The sequence below is a fragment of the Dasypus novemcinctus genome, chromosome X, assembly GCF_030445035.2.
Source record: "Dasypus novemcinctus isolate mDasNov1 chromosome X, mDasNov1.1.hap2, whole genome shotgun sequence".
Classification (NCBI taxonomy): domain Eukaryota; kingdom Metazoa; phylum Chordata; class Mammalia; order Cingulata; family Dasypodidae; genus Dasypus; species Dasypus novemcinctus.
In genome coordinates, this window is record NC_080704.1 from 128,264,800 (window position 1) to 128,279,281 (window position 14,482).

At 38.2% G+C, this 14,482-nt stretch overlaps 1 protein-coding gene across 4 annotated transcripts in view; it reads left to right on the plus strand.

The window, feature by feature from the left end:
- DOCK11 (dedicator of cytokinesis 11) overlaps positions 1-14,482 on the plus strand; it is a 207,467-nt gene that overhangs the window by 160,686 nt on the left and 32,299 nt on the right. For all 4 annotated transcript variants that reach the window (XM_058291219.2, XM_058291220.1, XM_058291221.1 and 1 more), the window contains 5 exons: positions 1,349-1,531; positions 4,942-5,055; positions 7,235-7,450; positions 7,538-7,595; positions 14,108-14,214. In XM_058291219.2, the coding sequence (XP_058147202.1) occupies positions 1,349-1,531; positions 4,942-5,055; positions 7,235-7,450; positions 7,538-7,595; positions 14,108-14,214 (678 nt within the window). The remainder of the gene's footprint in view (positions 1-1,348; positions 1,532-4,941; positions 5,056-7,234; positions 7,451-7,537; positions 7,596-14,107; positions 14,215-14,482) is intronic.

The following is a 14,482-nucleotide window of genomic DNA, read 5'->3' on the forward strand; positions in this document are numbered from 1 at the left end:
ATAGAAAGAAGGGTATTATGGAAGCCAAGTAGAAAAGAGTTTCAACATTGTCATGAAGTATAGAGTGGTCAAATAAGATAAGGGGGAAAGAGACCCACTGGAATTGGAAATTAAGAGGTCACTGGTGATCTTGGCCATTGCTGACTTAGAAGTAGTATGGGTAGAAGACTTAATGTAGTACATTAACACCAGTATGACTGCGCCCTCCCTTAAACCTTTGTTTTCTTCCTGAAATATCTTCCTCAAGAAGAGTTGGTTTAATCTGGTGACACTATTGATGAAATTTCCTAATTGTCAGTCAGAAAACATGTATTAAATACTCATTATAGACATAGCATTGCACTTGGTATTAAAGTGAAATCAAGAAAGGGTATATTCCTATAATTTGGGTTTAAAGTGAAGGCTCCCAAGAAATAATTTTGGAAAGGTTTCACTCCAGCTTCCCACTTCGTGAAAAAGTTTCATTGTGTACCCTGAAGCAGCTTGCTACTTGCCTAGACCTGTAAACATGGCAGAGATTGCAGCAAGCCTATGCTATATGTATAGTTTATCTTCCACAAAGCAGGCTGAATACATTCTCAAAGTAACGGGCCATGTGACCGTTTCTAGAAATAGGTAGAAAAAGTCATCGTTTTTTTCCATGCCAAAATGTATCTTAACTAACGTTCATGAGTAGGGGACGTGTGTATGTGTACATTTCATCTATACCCCATTTTGTTAAAAGATCAACTTTACTTGCTGATTAGGTTCCAGCAATACTTTTGTCAGTACTTGGAAGTTCATAATGAAAGGAACTGCTTAAATATAAAGCAAAAGACTATGTAATGCAAATTATCCTTTTCGTTTTTTTTTTTTTTTAGCAAAATTTCTATTGTCTTTTTTTTTTAAAAGATACATAGAACACACAAAATGTTACATTAAAAAATACAAGAGATTCCCCTATACCTTTTAAGGCCCAATTTGAGACTCGTCATTCATTCATCATTTCAGTCATTTCTTCATTTAGCATATATTATTGAGAATCGGCTTATCTGTTCTAGACCATCTAGAGCTCTTCTCAGATCTATAGCATTTATAGTCAGTACCTCACTTTTTCGGGGGGCAGGGTTTAGGACGTACTGGGGATTGAACCTGGGGCCTCATGTGGGAAGCAGGTGCTCAACCACTGAGCTACACCCGCTACCCAGAACTTCACATTTTGTGTAGTAACTTGTATGCCCTCTTGAATTGTTCTGTCCTTGACACATGCTGGTCTTATGTTTTAAAGTAATTTATGAGTTTCAGACACTTGGTATTTAATTTATGATTGTGTTTTCAGATATTTATTTATGTTTTCCTTGTACCTTAGTTTCCCTCAGCCTTTTTCAAAGGAAGGGTAAACATGTGTGCTGCATTTTGCTATGAAGTTTTAAAGTGCTGTACTTCGAAGATTAGCTCAACCAGGAATGAAGCATCTGCACTTTTGTATCTTTTGATGAGAAACAATTTTGAATATACCAAAAGGAAAACCTTTTTGAGGACACATTTGCAGGTCAGTGAAAATCAAACTCCTCTTCTCCTTTCTTCTTTTCAGTCTTTAACCTCTTGATCAAGATCTAGAGGTGCCCTGTCCAGTATGATAGCCATTAGCTCCATGTGGCCATTTAGCACTTGAAATGTGGCTGGTCAGAATTGAGATGTGCTGTCAGTATAACATACATGTTGCCCTTTGAAGGCTTAGTACAAAAAAGTAAAATATCTCAATTGTTTTACATTGATTAAATGTAGAAATGATATTTTGGATATATTGGGTTAAGTAAAATATGTTAAAATTAATTTCATCTGTGTCTTTTTCCTTTTTAATGTGGTTACTGAATATTTTAAAATTATATATGTGGCTCACATCATATTACTATTGGACAGTGCTACTCTAGAGCATAGGTGTTAAGAGGGTGGGCTCTAGGGTATTGCGTTGTGGCTCAACTGATAGAGTGTCTGCCTACCATATGGGGAGGGTCCAGGGTTCAGTACCCAGGGCCTGGGAAGCAGACTTGGCTCAATGGATAGAACGTCCACCTACCACATGGGAGGTCGACGGTTCAAACCTAGGGCCTCCTTGACACGTGTGGAGCTGGCCCATGCGCAGTGCTGATGCGAGCAAGGAGTGCCCTGCCACACGGGTGTCCTCCGCCTAGGGGTGCCCCACGCGCAAGGAGTGCGCCCCACAAGGAGAGGCACCCTGCGCGAAAACAGTGCAGCTTGCCCAGGAGTGGCGTCGCACACATGGGAGACCTGATGCAGCAAGATGACACAACAACAAGAACAAAAAAAATGACACAGTTTCCCAGTGCTGCATGATAAGAATGCACGTGGACACAGAAGAACACACAATGAATGGACACAGAGAACAGACAACGGGGGGTGGGAGGGCAAGGGGAGAGAAATAAATAAAATAAAAATCTTTAGAAAAAAGTGTTCAGTTTCCAGCACTACTGCACACTGTGTGACTTTTTGGAAATTACTTAGTCTCTCAATGCCTTGGTTTCTTTACATGTAGAATGGGGCTAATAGTAGTACCTACTTCGAAGGGTGGTTGTGAGGATTAAATAAGACGATAGCAGCACTGCAAGATATCATTATTGCCTAACTGGTAATACAGTGTGTGTTTTTCATGTTCAAGCATGTCCAGGTGTCAAAAAAAAGTGCAATCAGACATACCTGGGCTTAAATTTTATCATAGCTTGGCGACTTTCCGGGTTATCCTAGGCAAGTTTCTCAATCTGAACCAGTCCTCATCTGTAAAATGAAGCCAAGTATATTTCACCTTGCAGGGTAATCATAAGGGTTGAAAATCCAAGTGTGTGCTTTAAAAGTAAATAAATAAAATGGTGAAAAGAGAAAAAAAAATCAAGTGTGTGTAGTGCCTGGCACAGTGCCTAGCACATCATAGGTACTTATTTCTTAGTGGTTATTGAAAATCTCCATATTTTTTTTTATCTGATTGAACAGCTCTGGAATCCAAACCAAAATAGAAACTTCTTGACTTAGTAGGCCTCTTTGTAATATGGGAAATCCTTTTTTTTTTTAATTCATTTTTTAAAAAAAAATATTACATTCAAAAAATATGAGGTCCCATTCAACCCCACCGCCCCCACCCCCCACTCCCCCCACAGCAACACTCTCTCCCATCGTCATGACACATTCATTGCATTTGGTAAGTACATCTCTGGGCATCGCTGCACCTCATAGTTAATGGTCCACATCATAGCCCACACTCTCCCACATTCCATCCAGTGGGCCCTGGGGGGATCTGCAATGTCCCATAATTGTTTGTGAAGCACCACCCAGGACAACTCCAAGTCAATATGGGAAATCTTGATCAAATTTGTATCTTCACTGCCATGGTGTGTACCATTGGAGTTTTAGTGGTAACTGAGTTGTTAATGGGGAAGCCAGCATAAGCAGTTTTATAAAATGTCATTGGTAACATGAACATCCTGTAAACCTCTGCTTTTTATTTATTTTTGGAGTCCAGAGACCAGCATTGCACTTCAGGTCTTTCCCTATTGACAAGGGGTCATTTGAATACTGCTTTCCCCCAGAACATTGCTTCATTTACTGTGCCAATATGCCCGAAGTTTCCCCATTATGGTCCATTCCTCTGTATCAAAGCATCCGTTCTTTAAAGTCTTTTATTAAAATATAAATCAATAGGTGTAAAGATAGAATATTACAAGGGAAATGGACTTGGCCCAGTGGTTAGGGCGTCCGTCTACCACATGGGAGGTCCGCGGTTCAAACCCCGGGCCTCCTTGACCCGTGTGGAGCTGGCCCATGCGCAGTGCTGATGTGCGCAAGGAGTGCCCTGCCACGCAGGGGTGTCCCCCGCGTAGGGGAGCCCCACGCGCAAGGAGTGCACCCTGTAAGGAGAGCCGCCCAGTGCGAAAGAAAATGCAGCCTGCGCAGGAATGGCACCACCCACACTTCCTGAGCAGCTGATGACAACAGAAGCGGACAAAGAAACAAGACGCAGCAAATAGACACAGAGAACAGACAACCAGGGGAGGGGGGGTAATTAAATAAATAAATCTTTAAAAAAGAAAAAAAAGAATATTACCTAGCACACAGTAAGTCCTCAGTAAGTGTTAAGGAGTAATTAGTATTATTATGATCTCTTTAATCCTCATAATAATGCTATAAAGTAGATACTGTTACCATCCCCATTTTACAAGTGAGGAAAGTGAGAAAGGTTAAATAATTTAACCCAAAGCCACACAGTGAAAAAATGATAGAGCCAAGATTCGAAGTGAAGGCACTTTGCCTCTAGAGCCTATCCTCAAAGCTTCTGCTGTTTCCTGCTTCCCATAATCAGCATAAAGCTTCCAGCCATTAACACCTCAGCATGAGTTGTTTAGGCATTCTTTCCGGGGAGCTCTGAGGCATTAAAAAACAAAGGCCATTGTTAGGGCTGCTCTGTAAGCTAGGTAGGCCCAGCTCAGAACAAAGAAGTGAGGAAGGGACCCCTGATGCTCTGTACTTGGGAGTCCAGCATGCTAAAGTAGACTAGTGAAAAGGAGAAGGCATCAAAGAAAAATCTTTTATTCCCAACTTTGCCCTGGCTACCACCTAGCAAGCATATTCAAAGTGGAGACCTGACCACCATTGTTTCAGTTTACTATTTTGAAAACAGTTTCAGATCTAGCCTCGCTATGAAGGTTGGAAAATCGTTCATCCCTAACCAGGAATGGTCCCGATAAAACTTAACAGTTGGGATCTTTGAAATTGCTATTTCAGTAGAAGAATGTAAACCCCTCATGTGTGTGGAGAATAGGTTATGATGAAGCTGTGTAGAATCTTTAAACGAAATATTTCATATGAATGCTTACGGGTTTATACAATGATGAAAATAGGCAGCATTTGTCCAAAAGCCATTTGAAAACAGTGTTTGTTTTTTCCCCACAGATAATAATCGCTGTAAGCCAACTGATAGCTGATGTAGCACTAAGTGGAGGATCGAGATTTCAAGAGTCTTTATTCATTATCAATAATTTTGCAAATAGTGACCGACCTATGAAGGTATGTTATAACTTCAAGTACTAAATTAGAACCATCTTTACTATAGGAGAAGTTAACAGTTCTAGAATTAAACTGTAATTGTATTCATAACTTTTCATGGTACATATTGTGTAGCATGTGATCTCCATGAGTCAAGGTCTTTGTCTTGTATACCACTGTTTCCCTAGCACCTAGAGCACTGCCTGTTCAGTATCAGTTGGATGGCTGGATGAATGAATATATGGTGTATACACAAGTATTATAGCTAGTAGTATCTGACTTTTTTTCTGGACCTTTTTAAAACCTGTTTAGAAAATAAGTAGGTCATGTCTCTCTTTCTTAACGAATGTTACCATATTGGCTAATTAAGCCCTGAGTTTGAAATTTCACAAAATCTCATTTCTTAGAATAGCTAACAGATGTCTTAGCCATTGTCAGCAGATTAGGAAAGGCAAAGAAGGAATTTATTATTTGATGGTTTTGTGAGTTACAAAAATCATGTGTTAATATTGTGGTTTTCCATCGATACTTACTGGCAAATCCAAGCCCAAGACCCTGCCTACTATTCCTTTTTCTTACCTGTACACTTAAAATCTAAACCCATCTGTTGCTTTGTTATAAGTAGTGCAGGTTCAGATCTTTAGTGATACATGTGTACAAGGAAGAAGACTCTCTGCCATTAGAGGAATTTTCCTCCCAGAGGAATCATCCTCATTCTTGGGAAAGGTCATCTTCTAGCATAATTTAACAATTGTGTAAAATCTGAAAAAATTTAAAAGCTTACAGTCACAGCATACTTGATATTTGGGACATGTATAATGTGTACCAAAAAATATTCCCATAGGAACATTGCTTAGGCTGAGAAAAAAACACAAACTGAAAACAACTACTACTGCCTAGTGCTAGCAGGCTGGGAAAGTTTGCTTTTTAGCCAGTTCTACTGGTTCTCCAGGGGATTAGTATATGCTCCAACTAATCCCATGAGCATAGAAATAATTATGCCAGGCATGATCTTTTACCAGTTGTTACTATCCTTAATGCCATGTTATATAGATGGATTGGCAACTCTTTCAAAGTAAATAGGTTTTGCGTTGGCTCTCCTTGATAGGAAACCTTTTTCATGACTTATTTCTGAAATGACCTAATTCTATTCTGTTATAGCAGTTGTTGCCAGTAAACCCCATACAACAAATATATGTAATCCCAGTAAATGTAATCCTTCTTAATATACAAAAAAGGATTCAGATATAATAATTATTTTTAAAAGGAATAGAGAAGGTAGATTTAAAAAGCAGTAACTCCATGTCTGATTACATTAAGAAGCTCCCTAAACCTTGTATCTATTCCTTTCTCATCATCCCGCAGTCATACAGATGATTGTGACTTCTCCAGTGGGGTTCATAAAAAGTAGTATGATTTTCATAATAATGACTAGGTAAAGGGGAAACATAAACATAGTGTTTTAGGGACCAAAAACAACCCTCTGAGAGAAGCTAATGATCTCTTTAAGCTCTTTAGTGTGTTATGGGATTCATTACCTGTCATTTGTGTAAGTGGAAGTTTTTGCAGTCTGGTTTTCACATTAGTGTATGTGGCAGTCAGTGGATAAGATAGAGATGTCTGTCGGTATCCAAAAGTGGCTAAGAGCATTAGCTCTGGAGCCTGACTGCCTGATTGTGAATCCTGCCTCTACCACTTAAACCACTGTGAGTAGCTTGGTCAAAATGCTTAACTGTGGGGTGCCTCAGTTTTCCCATTGGTAAAAAGAATAATATTTCTTAACTGGGATTGTTATAAAAATTAAGATAAAATGTGTAGAGCACCCAAACCAGTGCCTGGTTCAAAGTAAGCTGTCAATAATTTTTAGTTACCATAAGTCCATACAGTAATGGGAAATACACATTACTCCCATGGCTGTGAAATTCACAGTGGAGGACCTGAGATTTGAAGCCAGGCAGTCTGGCTCCAGGATCCTTGATTTCATGTATTTTGAATATACTGCCCTCATGCTTTTAGAGCTTTTGAAGCCTGGACTCATTGAATGTTTTTTAAATAATTAATTTAAAGCTCTTCAGACATGCCATATGCAACACTTAGCAACTTAGCAAGAAGTAAAAAATCATATCCCAAGACTGAATGTCAAAGATTAGAGCTCATCAGGAATCTTGTTAAGCATGTTTTTTGTTTGTTTCAAAATTAGGCAACAGCTTTTCCCACAGAAGTCAAAGACTTGACCAAGAGGATCCGTACCGTTCTTATGGCCACTGCTCAAATGAAGGAGCATGAGAAAGATCCTGAAATGCTAATTGATCTTCAGTATAGCTTAGCCAAGTCCTATGCAAGCACTCCAGAGCTCAGGAAAACCTGGCTGGATAGCATGGCCAAGATCCACATAAAAAATGGAGATTTTTCAGAGGTGACTATATAAGGTTTTGTTCTAAGCACAGCCCTTCAAAACCCTTGAACACATTCTGACAGGTCTTTCCTTATCCTCTTTTTTCAGGCTGCAATGTGTTATGTCCATGTAGCAGCTCTGGTTGCAGAGTTTCTTCACCGAAAAAGTAAGATATTTCTGTTCTTAGAGATGGGAAGAATCTCAGCACAATAATTTTTATCTTTGTAGTCTGCAGCTATGAATGTGATGTAATTGAGCTCTGAAAAATATGCTCACCTTCAACCACAGTCAGTATTAAACAGAGGTTGTTTAAAAGAAGAATGGATTGTTCATTTTGCCTCCTGCTTTCGTTGGGGTTATAAGTTATATAGTACCAGGCCAGGCCGGATGCCCAATGTTTATTTTCCAAGATTCTCCCTAGAAGACTGCCACAAATGAAGTTCTTCTCAGGGCTCATGAAAAGTTCAAGATAATGCAAACCACTTATGTCCCCCCAGTCTGCCTCAACTTTGCACACAGACTATGTCTCTACAGCCACTTTAATACAACAATACTTGGGTATTAAAAGGAAGTCATGCTCTTGAGGGGCCAACCCTAATTCAGGATTTGCCTGAAAGCTTCCCTTTCTAAATATTGTTGACTGCTGTAACTACTCAAATAGTAAAACAGTTGAGTTAGGTTTAAAACTTGTTGGGCAGTGGAGATTTCAATCAAGAAATATCCAGCTATCACAGTGTCCAAGCTGCTTCTTTTAAGGCAAACTGAAACCAACTTGTGAGACTCATATGACTACGGCTTTGGCTAGGGGAACACAACCATTTTTGTTTTGTTTTTTAATTCCAGAATTCCTACAGTTAACTATATAGCTTTCATTTACCTAAGACTCCATGTGTGATTGTCTCATATAACACCACCCAGATGAAGAATCTTTTTCTAAAAGGATTTCTCCCAAATATGATACCATGATTTAAATGTAGATTCATTTTGCTTATATTTTAAATTAATATTTTCAGTTTGATCCTGAAAGTCTATTAACCAATAGACTTGTAATTGGTATATGTAATTGGTATATGTGCTTGTAATTGGTATATGCTAGTGTTTTCCTTTTAGTACATAGGTGTTTTTAAAATGCAGTAATATTAATTATCAAAATAAGGCCCCGTTTCTGGTTTTGTTTTTGTTTTTTGCATCACTGGTGTGCCTATGCAATTACAGTATAAATAAATATTGAAATTGCATACCTGCAATTCCAAATAAACTGACAAATATGAGAACCCTAACCATGGTGCTAAATATAATTTTAGGTTCTCGTTATCTAATCTTTCTAATTAGAAACCTGAAATGAGTTTTATGTCCATTGACAATAAAATCAGTACCCTTTAGATTTTGAAAATAGTCGAATATATTAGAAGTATTTCCCTAGAATCTTTAGTGCTTTTCATAAGTGCAAAGACCTTAACATTCAGCAAAAATAAGAATTATTTGTCTCTTCTTTTGGTCTTAAGTTTTAGAAATATTAATTATAGGATTGGGCAAAATAGCAATTAAAATAGAATCTAAATTTTACTATGTTGTTTTGGGTGTCAGCAAGAGGCAGCTAACCTGAACATCAGACAGTGTGACATGTTTCAACAAGTGGAAATAGTGCTTCCAACTAGTCATTTAACATTTATTTCACAATACCCTCAAAGTTTTTTAGAATTTATTCTTCATAGAAATAAAAGCCCTTCTCTAAGGAGGAAAAAATGTTGTTTTGCATTTTAAACAAAAAATAATGGTAATTTTAAGAGAGGTTTGCATATTTATTTATAGGAGCCATCTATTTTGAAACCTGAAAAATTCTACTTGCCTAGAAATCCTTATATAAAATGGGAGCAGGAAGAAAAAAATCAACATAGCTTCAGTGATCCAAAACACCTTCTTTTGTTAATTAGCTGGTTAAACTATGATAGTTTAACTGTAGTCTATGTAGCTAGTTTACTGTAGACTATTAACTTAAAATACAAACAAATTAAAAGCTTAATCTTAATGTTAACCTGCCATCCAATGTGAGAACTCCATAGTTCAACCAGAATTAGTTGTTGTTTTCTTTAAGTTCTGTATAAGGCCTGGATATTTATAGAGTAAGTATAAAAATACATTTGAGTGCAGAACTGAAAAAAAAAGTTTGTTTTATTTGCACTTAAGACCAAGTGTTTTAACAAAGATAATTGGACAACTCTAGAACCCTTTGTATATTATCAAGGATCGTTTCATAATGAAGACAAAGGGAAAGAAGAGTTAATCTAGAGAACATTTTAAATCTATAACATAGCAATTGCCAATTTTTTTTTTAGGAGGTACCAGGGATTGAACCCAGGACCTTGTACATGGGAGGCAGGCACTCAACCACTGAGCTCCATCTGCTTCCCAATGTTTGTTTGTTTGTTTTTCAGAGGTACCAGGGATTGAACTTGGGACTTCATACGTGCAGAGCAGGCCCCCAACCACTTGAGCTACATCTGCTCCCCTCAACTTTCTGTTTTCTCAAATTTCTAAGCCATTATAAAACTTAAAAAAAAAAAATCCAGATGGAATAAAATACTACTAATCAGCTGTTACATTGGAGGTGGATGTTCTGCTTTTTCAGAGTTTTCAAGTTTCGGTTCCACCCCCCCACCCCTCCATCCCCCCCACCCCAGGGAAGCCTGTACAGCACCTGTGAGGGGCCATTTCTAGATTCTTTTCTTCATTGTTTCAGGCACTGAGCTGAAAGGGAAAGGGAGGGAAGTATTCAGTTTTCCCTGCCCCCACCCTCAACCTCAAACTTCTTCCAGGCAGCTTCAGCTCTTGCTATTTCTTCCAGAGAGACGGTAAGGATTATCATTCTGTTACTTTTACCTAAGTCACCTCTAAATGGTGATACTTGGGTATTATTCTTTCCATCCCTAAAAGTATATTTTTAAAAAACAGATCTGAATTTCCTTGTTTGCCTGAGAACCTCAAAATTTCTAGACCCCATTCCCCAGAGGCTAGACTTTTATGTATGTCTCTCTTCTCTCTTTTCCTGAGAGAGGGCACAACTGTTTCCCCCCAGGGAAGACAAGAGTCAAGTCTCTGCATTTTTCTTCCACCACATAGCAACCAAGTTTCTGCAAAGCCTGGGCAGGGCTCCCCTATCAACCCAGAAAACAGAATTTCCTTTCCCATAGAGTCTGCTTTTTATTCCTTATAGGGCAATGTTGCTTCCTTTCTTAGGTCTTTGTACCTAAGATTTGGTAGCTTAAATTTTGAAAGGCTTTTTCCTTCTGTTCCTTCCCAATCCCTGCCTTTTCCCTCCTTACCCTTTCCTCAGGACTCTTACCTCTTATGCGTCTTCTGACTACCAGTCTTAATTTATCAAGGATTTGACTGCTCTAGATAGCGGTCTCTGTTTGAACCATGAGTACCAGCTCCTGTCCTTAGTGTCTTTCTCTCCCAGGGCAGAAGTTAGGAATAGAGACGTTATAACCATGAAGGGCAAGGTCACGAATCCAGATCAAATAAATATCAGAGAGACTGACAGTAGACTTTCCAGGACTTCCTTATACAAGACAACATAGGGCTACATAGAGCCCTCAAGCTCATACTTCCCTCAGTGGGAATGTATACACTGACCAGTTCTAGACTTAACAACTTGTTTTATCTGAAAATCTTTCCAGGACTAAGGGGAATCAGAATTTGCCTCAAGCATTTTGAAGACCCTAGCAAACAAAAGGGTCCTATATTATTGTATAGTTTGGTGGTCATTGATAACTTTAAGCAAATAAGGGAAGGATATAGTCTTCCTTATGGTAGATACCATCGAGTTATGGCATCAGGCATATGAATCAAGATAACACACTTAGTAGTATCACAGAATAATGAACTCAGACTAAAAATCCACAGTGATGTCTTCACACTGGATGATGTGGACAATAAATTCCAAAAGTGGGTGTTGACTTATTTGTATCTGAGATAAAACAGTTTACCCTGCTTCTACCTAAGATACACATCAGAAGGTTCTCTCCCAAGATATTTATAGGCTCATTTGATCGTAGACATAGGAGTATGACTTTCCTTCTCCTGCCCTAAATCATGATTACTCTAGGACAGGTGTTCTTAACCAGGCATCCGTGGAAAGATTTCAGGGGATCTGTGAGCTTGAATTGAAAAAAAAAAAAAAGAACTTATTATCTTTATTTTCTCTGACCTTTAGCTAAAATCCAGCATTTCCTTCACTTATGAATGCATGCAATAATTAAATTAGAGTAGTATTCATTTCACCTGACTGGCAAAGGGGTCCATGGAACAAAAAAGGCTAAGAACCCCTGCTCTAGAAAAACCCTAGATATGAGAATAACATAAAAGAATAATCCCCCTCTGAAAAAACATTTTCCTCAGTCATGGGCCTAGTTATCTGAGTCCTTCAAGGTTTGACACTCTTCTTTCTTAAGGACTACATTCTTCATCTTGTCATTCAGGTCTTGGGATCCTCTTCCTTACTCTCTGGCTCATGACATTACAAAGGTGACCAAGTGGGATATTTTATCCTAAATTTCAAAAGTTCTCCTAATGCCCAGCTATTCAAAGATGTCCCTGGATCAGCTATCAGTCTCAGAACTGTTTGTCACTGGTTCACAAGATAAGGATCATTCCTCTGAATGTAAATCAACCATATCACTGAGTACACTATTTAGTTACAGCTGACTTTCATAGCAAGACTTCATTGAAGAAAGAAATGAAGTTCGTTCCTTGCCTTGTTGTGGTCCAGCATTTTAAATAGAACCATCCTAGAACTCAATAACAAACGATCAGGCATGCTTATCTTCAAAAATAAAGTGTGTCATGCTCTATCTTCAGTACCTTTTATTATCTATTTTCTTTGAACAGGAGTGACCTTAAAGTCCAGTGGGTCAAAGTAAATCTCACTTTCATTTCTGTTTTCCCCTTCCTTAATGAAAACCCAATGATTATTCCCCATGGAGTTCTCCCTTCTTGAAAAAGTACTTCGAAATTACCCCATCTTCACCCACCAGACTTCCAACTCTTTCTCCTAGAAGTGTGGTGCTTGCTTGATACTTTGTATGCTATCAAGAATCTTACCCATAAAAATGTATGTCTAGTTAGCTTTCATTAGGATGACAAGAATTGGCAAAATCTAAGCTCTGATATGTGACCTTTTCTCCACCAGAAATCTGAGAAATCTCCTTAATGTGACATCTGGCTTTACTAAACCTTCCTTCCTTAACTTTGTAAACCCCAGAAGATTACCAGATACTTAGTTATGAGTAGGTCATTATTTCTGAGCATCACTATTAGAGAGGTTTTAGGGCAATCAATTGTAACACCTGTTTGTTACCTTTGTGACTAGGTGCTATCAGAAGGTAAACTTTTGGCTGGCTAACAGATTCGTTCATAAGGAGGTTGTATTTCCCTTGAACTGTAAAATTACGGCCTATTTAGATAAGGGTAAAGGTAGCCACAGCAGGAGTGCTTGAATATATTCTGCTGTCCAAAATCTGTAGGGCAACCCATGGCATTCACCATCTAGTCTTATGCTTGATAGTAACAATAATTTGGTCTGCAGTTCTGTTACAGCTGTTCCCAGCTTGAGCTCATTTCCTACTTCCCAGGGGCCTACTTGCAGAGTCATTTACCATTCTAGCTGGCAGCGGTTATTTTATTCTATCTTGGGAAAACTGGTTTCTTTATCAGTAGACTTAGTTGGTAGTAATAATTCATTGAGTACGTCTTATATGCTAGTCTCTCTTCTAAACACCTTACATTTCATTTAATCCTCAGTACAAGGTATTATCCCTGTTTCACAGATGATGCAACGTTTTATAGTATTATTCTGACAAACATGTCAAAAATCACAGAACTAGTGATAGAGCTGGATCTGTCAAACTCCAAAAGCTATGTTTCTTCTAATGCCCTATCCTCTTTCTCTAAGGATGCTTCATCCCTCACATCTATTTCATTTCCTGCCTCTCTCACAGGTCCTAGACACCATCTCCTGTAACTCAATTCCCTTTCCAATTCTCCAGTGAAATTAGGAACTGGAGATGTGTACAAAAGATCATTCAGTGATTCCCTGAAGATTACATGCCCCTCCTTGTTTAGGTGATAAACCTCAAGTGTGTACAAGGTCAAAGTGTTAATAAAATTCTTAATTGTGCTAGGGCATCTGTTCTTAACAAGGGGTCCATGAGCTTGAATTGAAATTTAAAAAAAAACAAAGCCATTATTCTTGTGGGGACATGTTGGTGTGGCTGTGATATATTTATTAAGTAATACACAGTATAGTGTGGACTTAGTAAGGGGTCTGTGGTTTTTGCCTGGCGGGCGAAGGGGTCCATGGAACAAAAAAGGTTAAGGATGCCTGTACTAGGGAAATAATCTGTACTAGCCATTGAAGGTGATGCATTGTCAGAGAATGAAAGTTATTCATAAATAACCTGAGCTCACACTTTGGGAAAAAAGACTGGTAGAATGCATAGTAGATAGAAATAATTTTTAAAACTTCTTTTATTTGTAACTGGAAATTACACTTATGACTTTGATCCTTACAAAAAATATCTGCTTTTAATTTAAAGTGTAACCAATCCTTGTAAGGCAATGCATTATTTACAAAACATTTTTGTAAAAAACTTACCACACTTATTTTTATTCATACAGAATTATTCCCTAGTGGATGTTCAGCCTTCAAGAAAATTACTCCCAACATAGATGAAGAAGGGGCAATGAAAGAAGATGCTGGAATGATGGATGTCCATTATAGTGAAGTAAGATTTCAGGATCCACATTGCCAGTTTAGTTATATAAATTTGACTCCTTAAAATTTATGTATATTAAAAATTAGTACAGTTAACTTAATTGTGAAGGTAACTCAGGGTTAATGAACTTGAAGTATTAAAAACTGCCCAGGACAAAGATATGGCTGTAGAGAACATTAAGCCCTGTCTCTGGCACTGTTCCCGTTGTCTGCTTTTAGAAACAGCACTTACCATCTGCAAATCACTGTCTCAGTAATCACATCAGGGTCAATATACT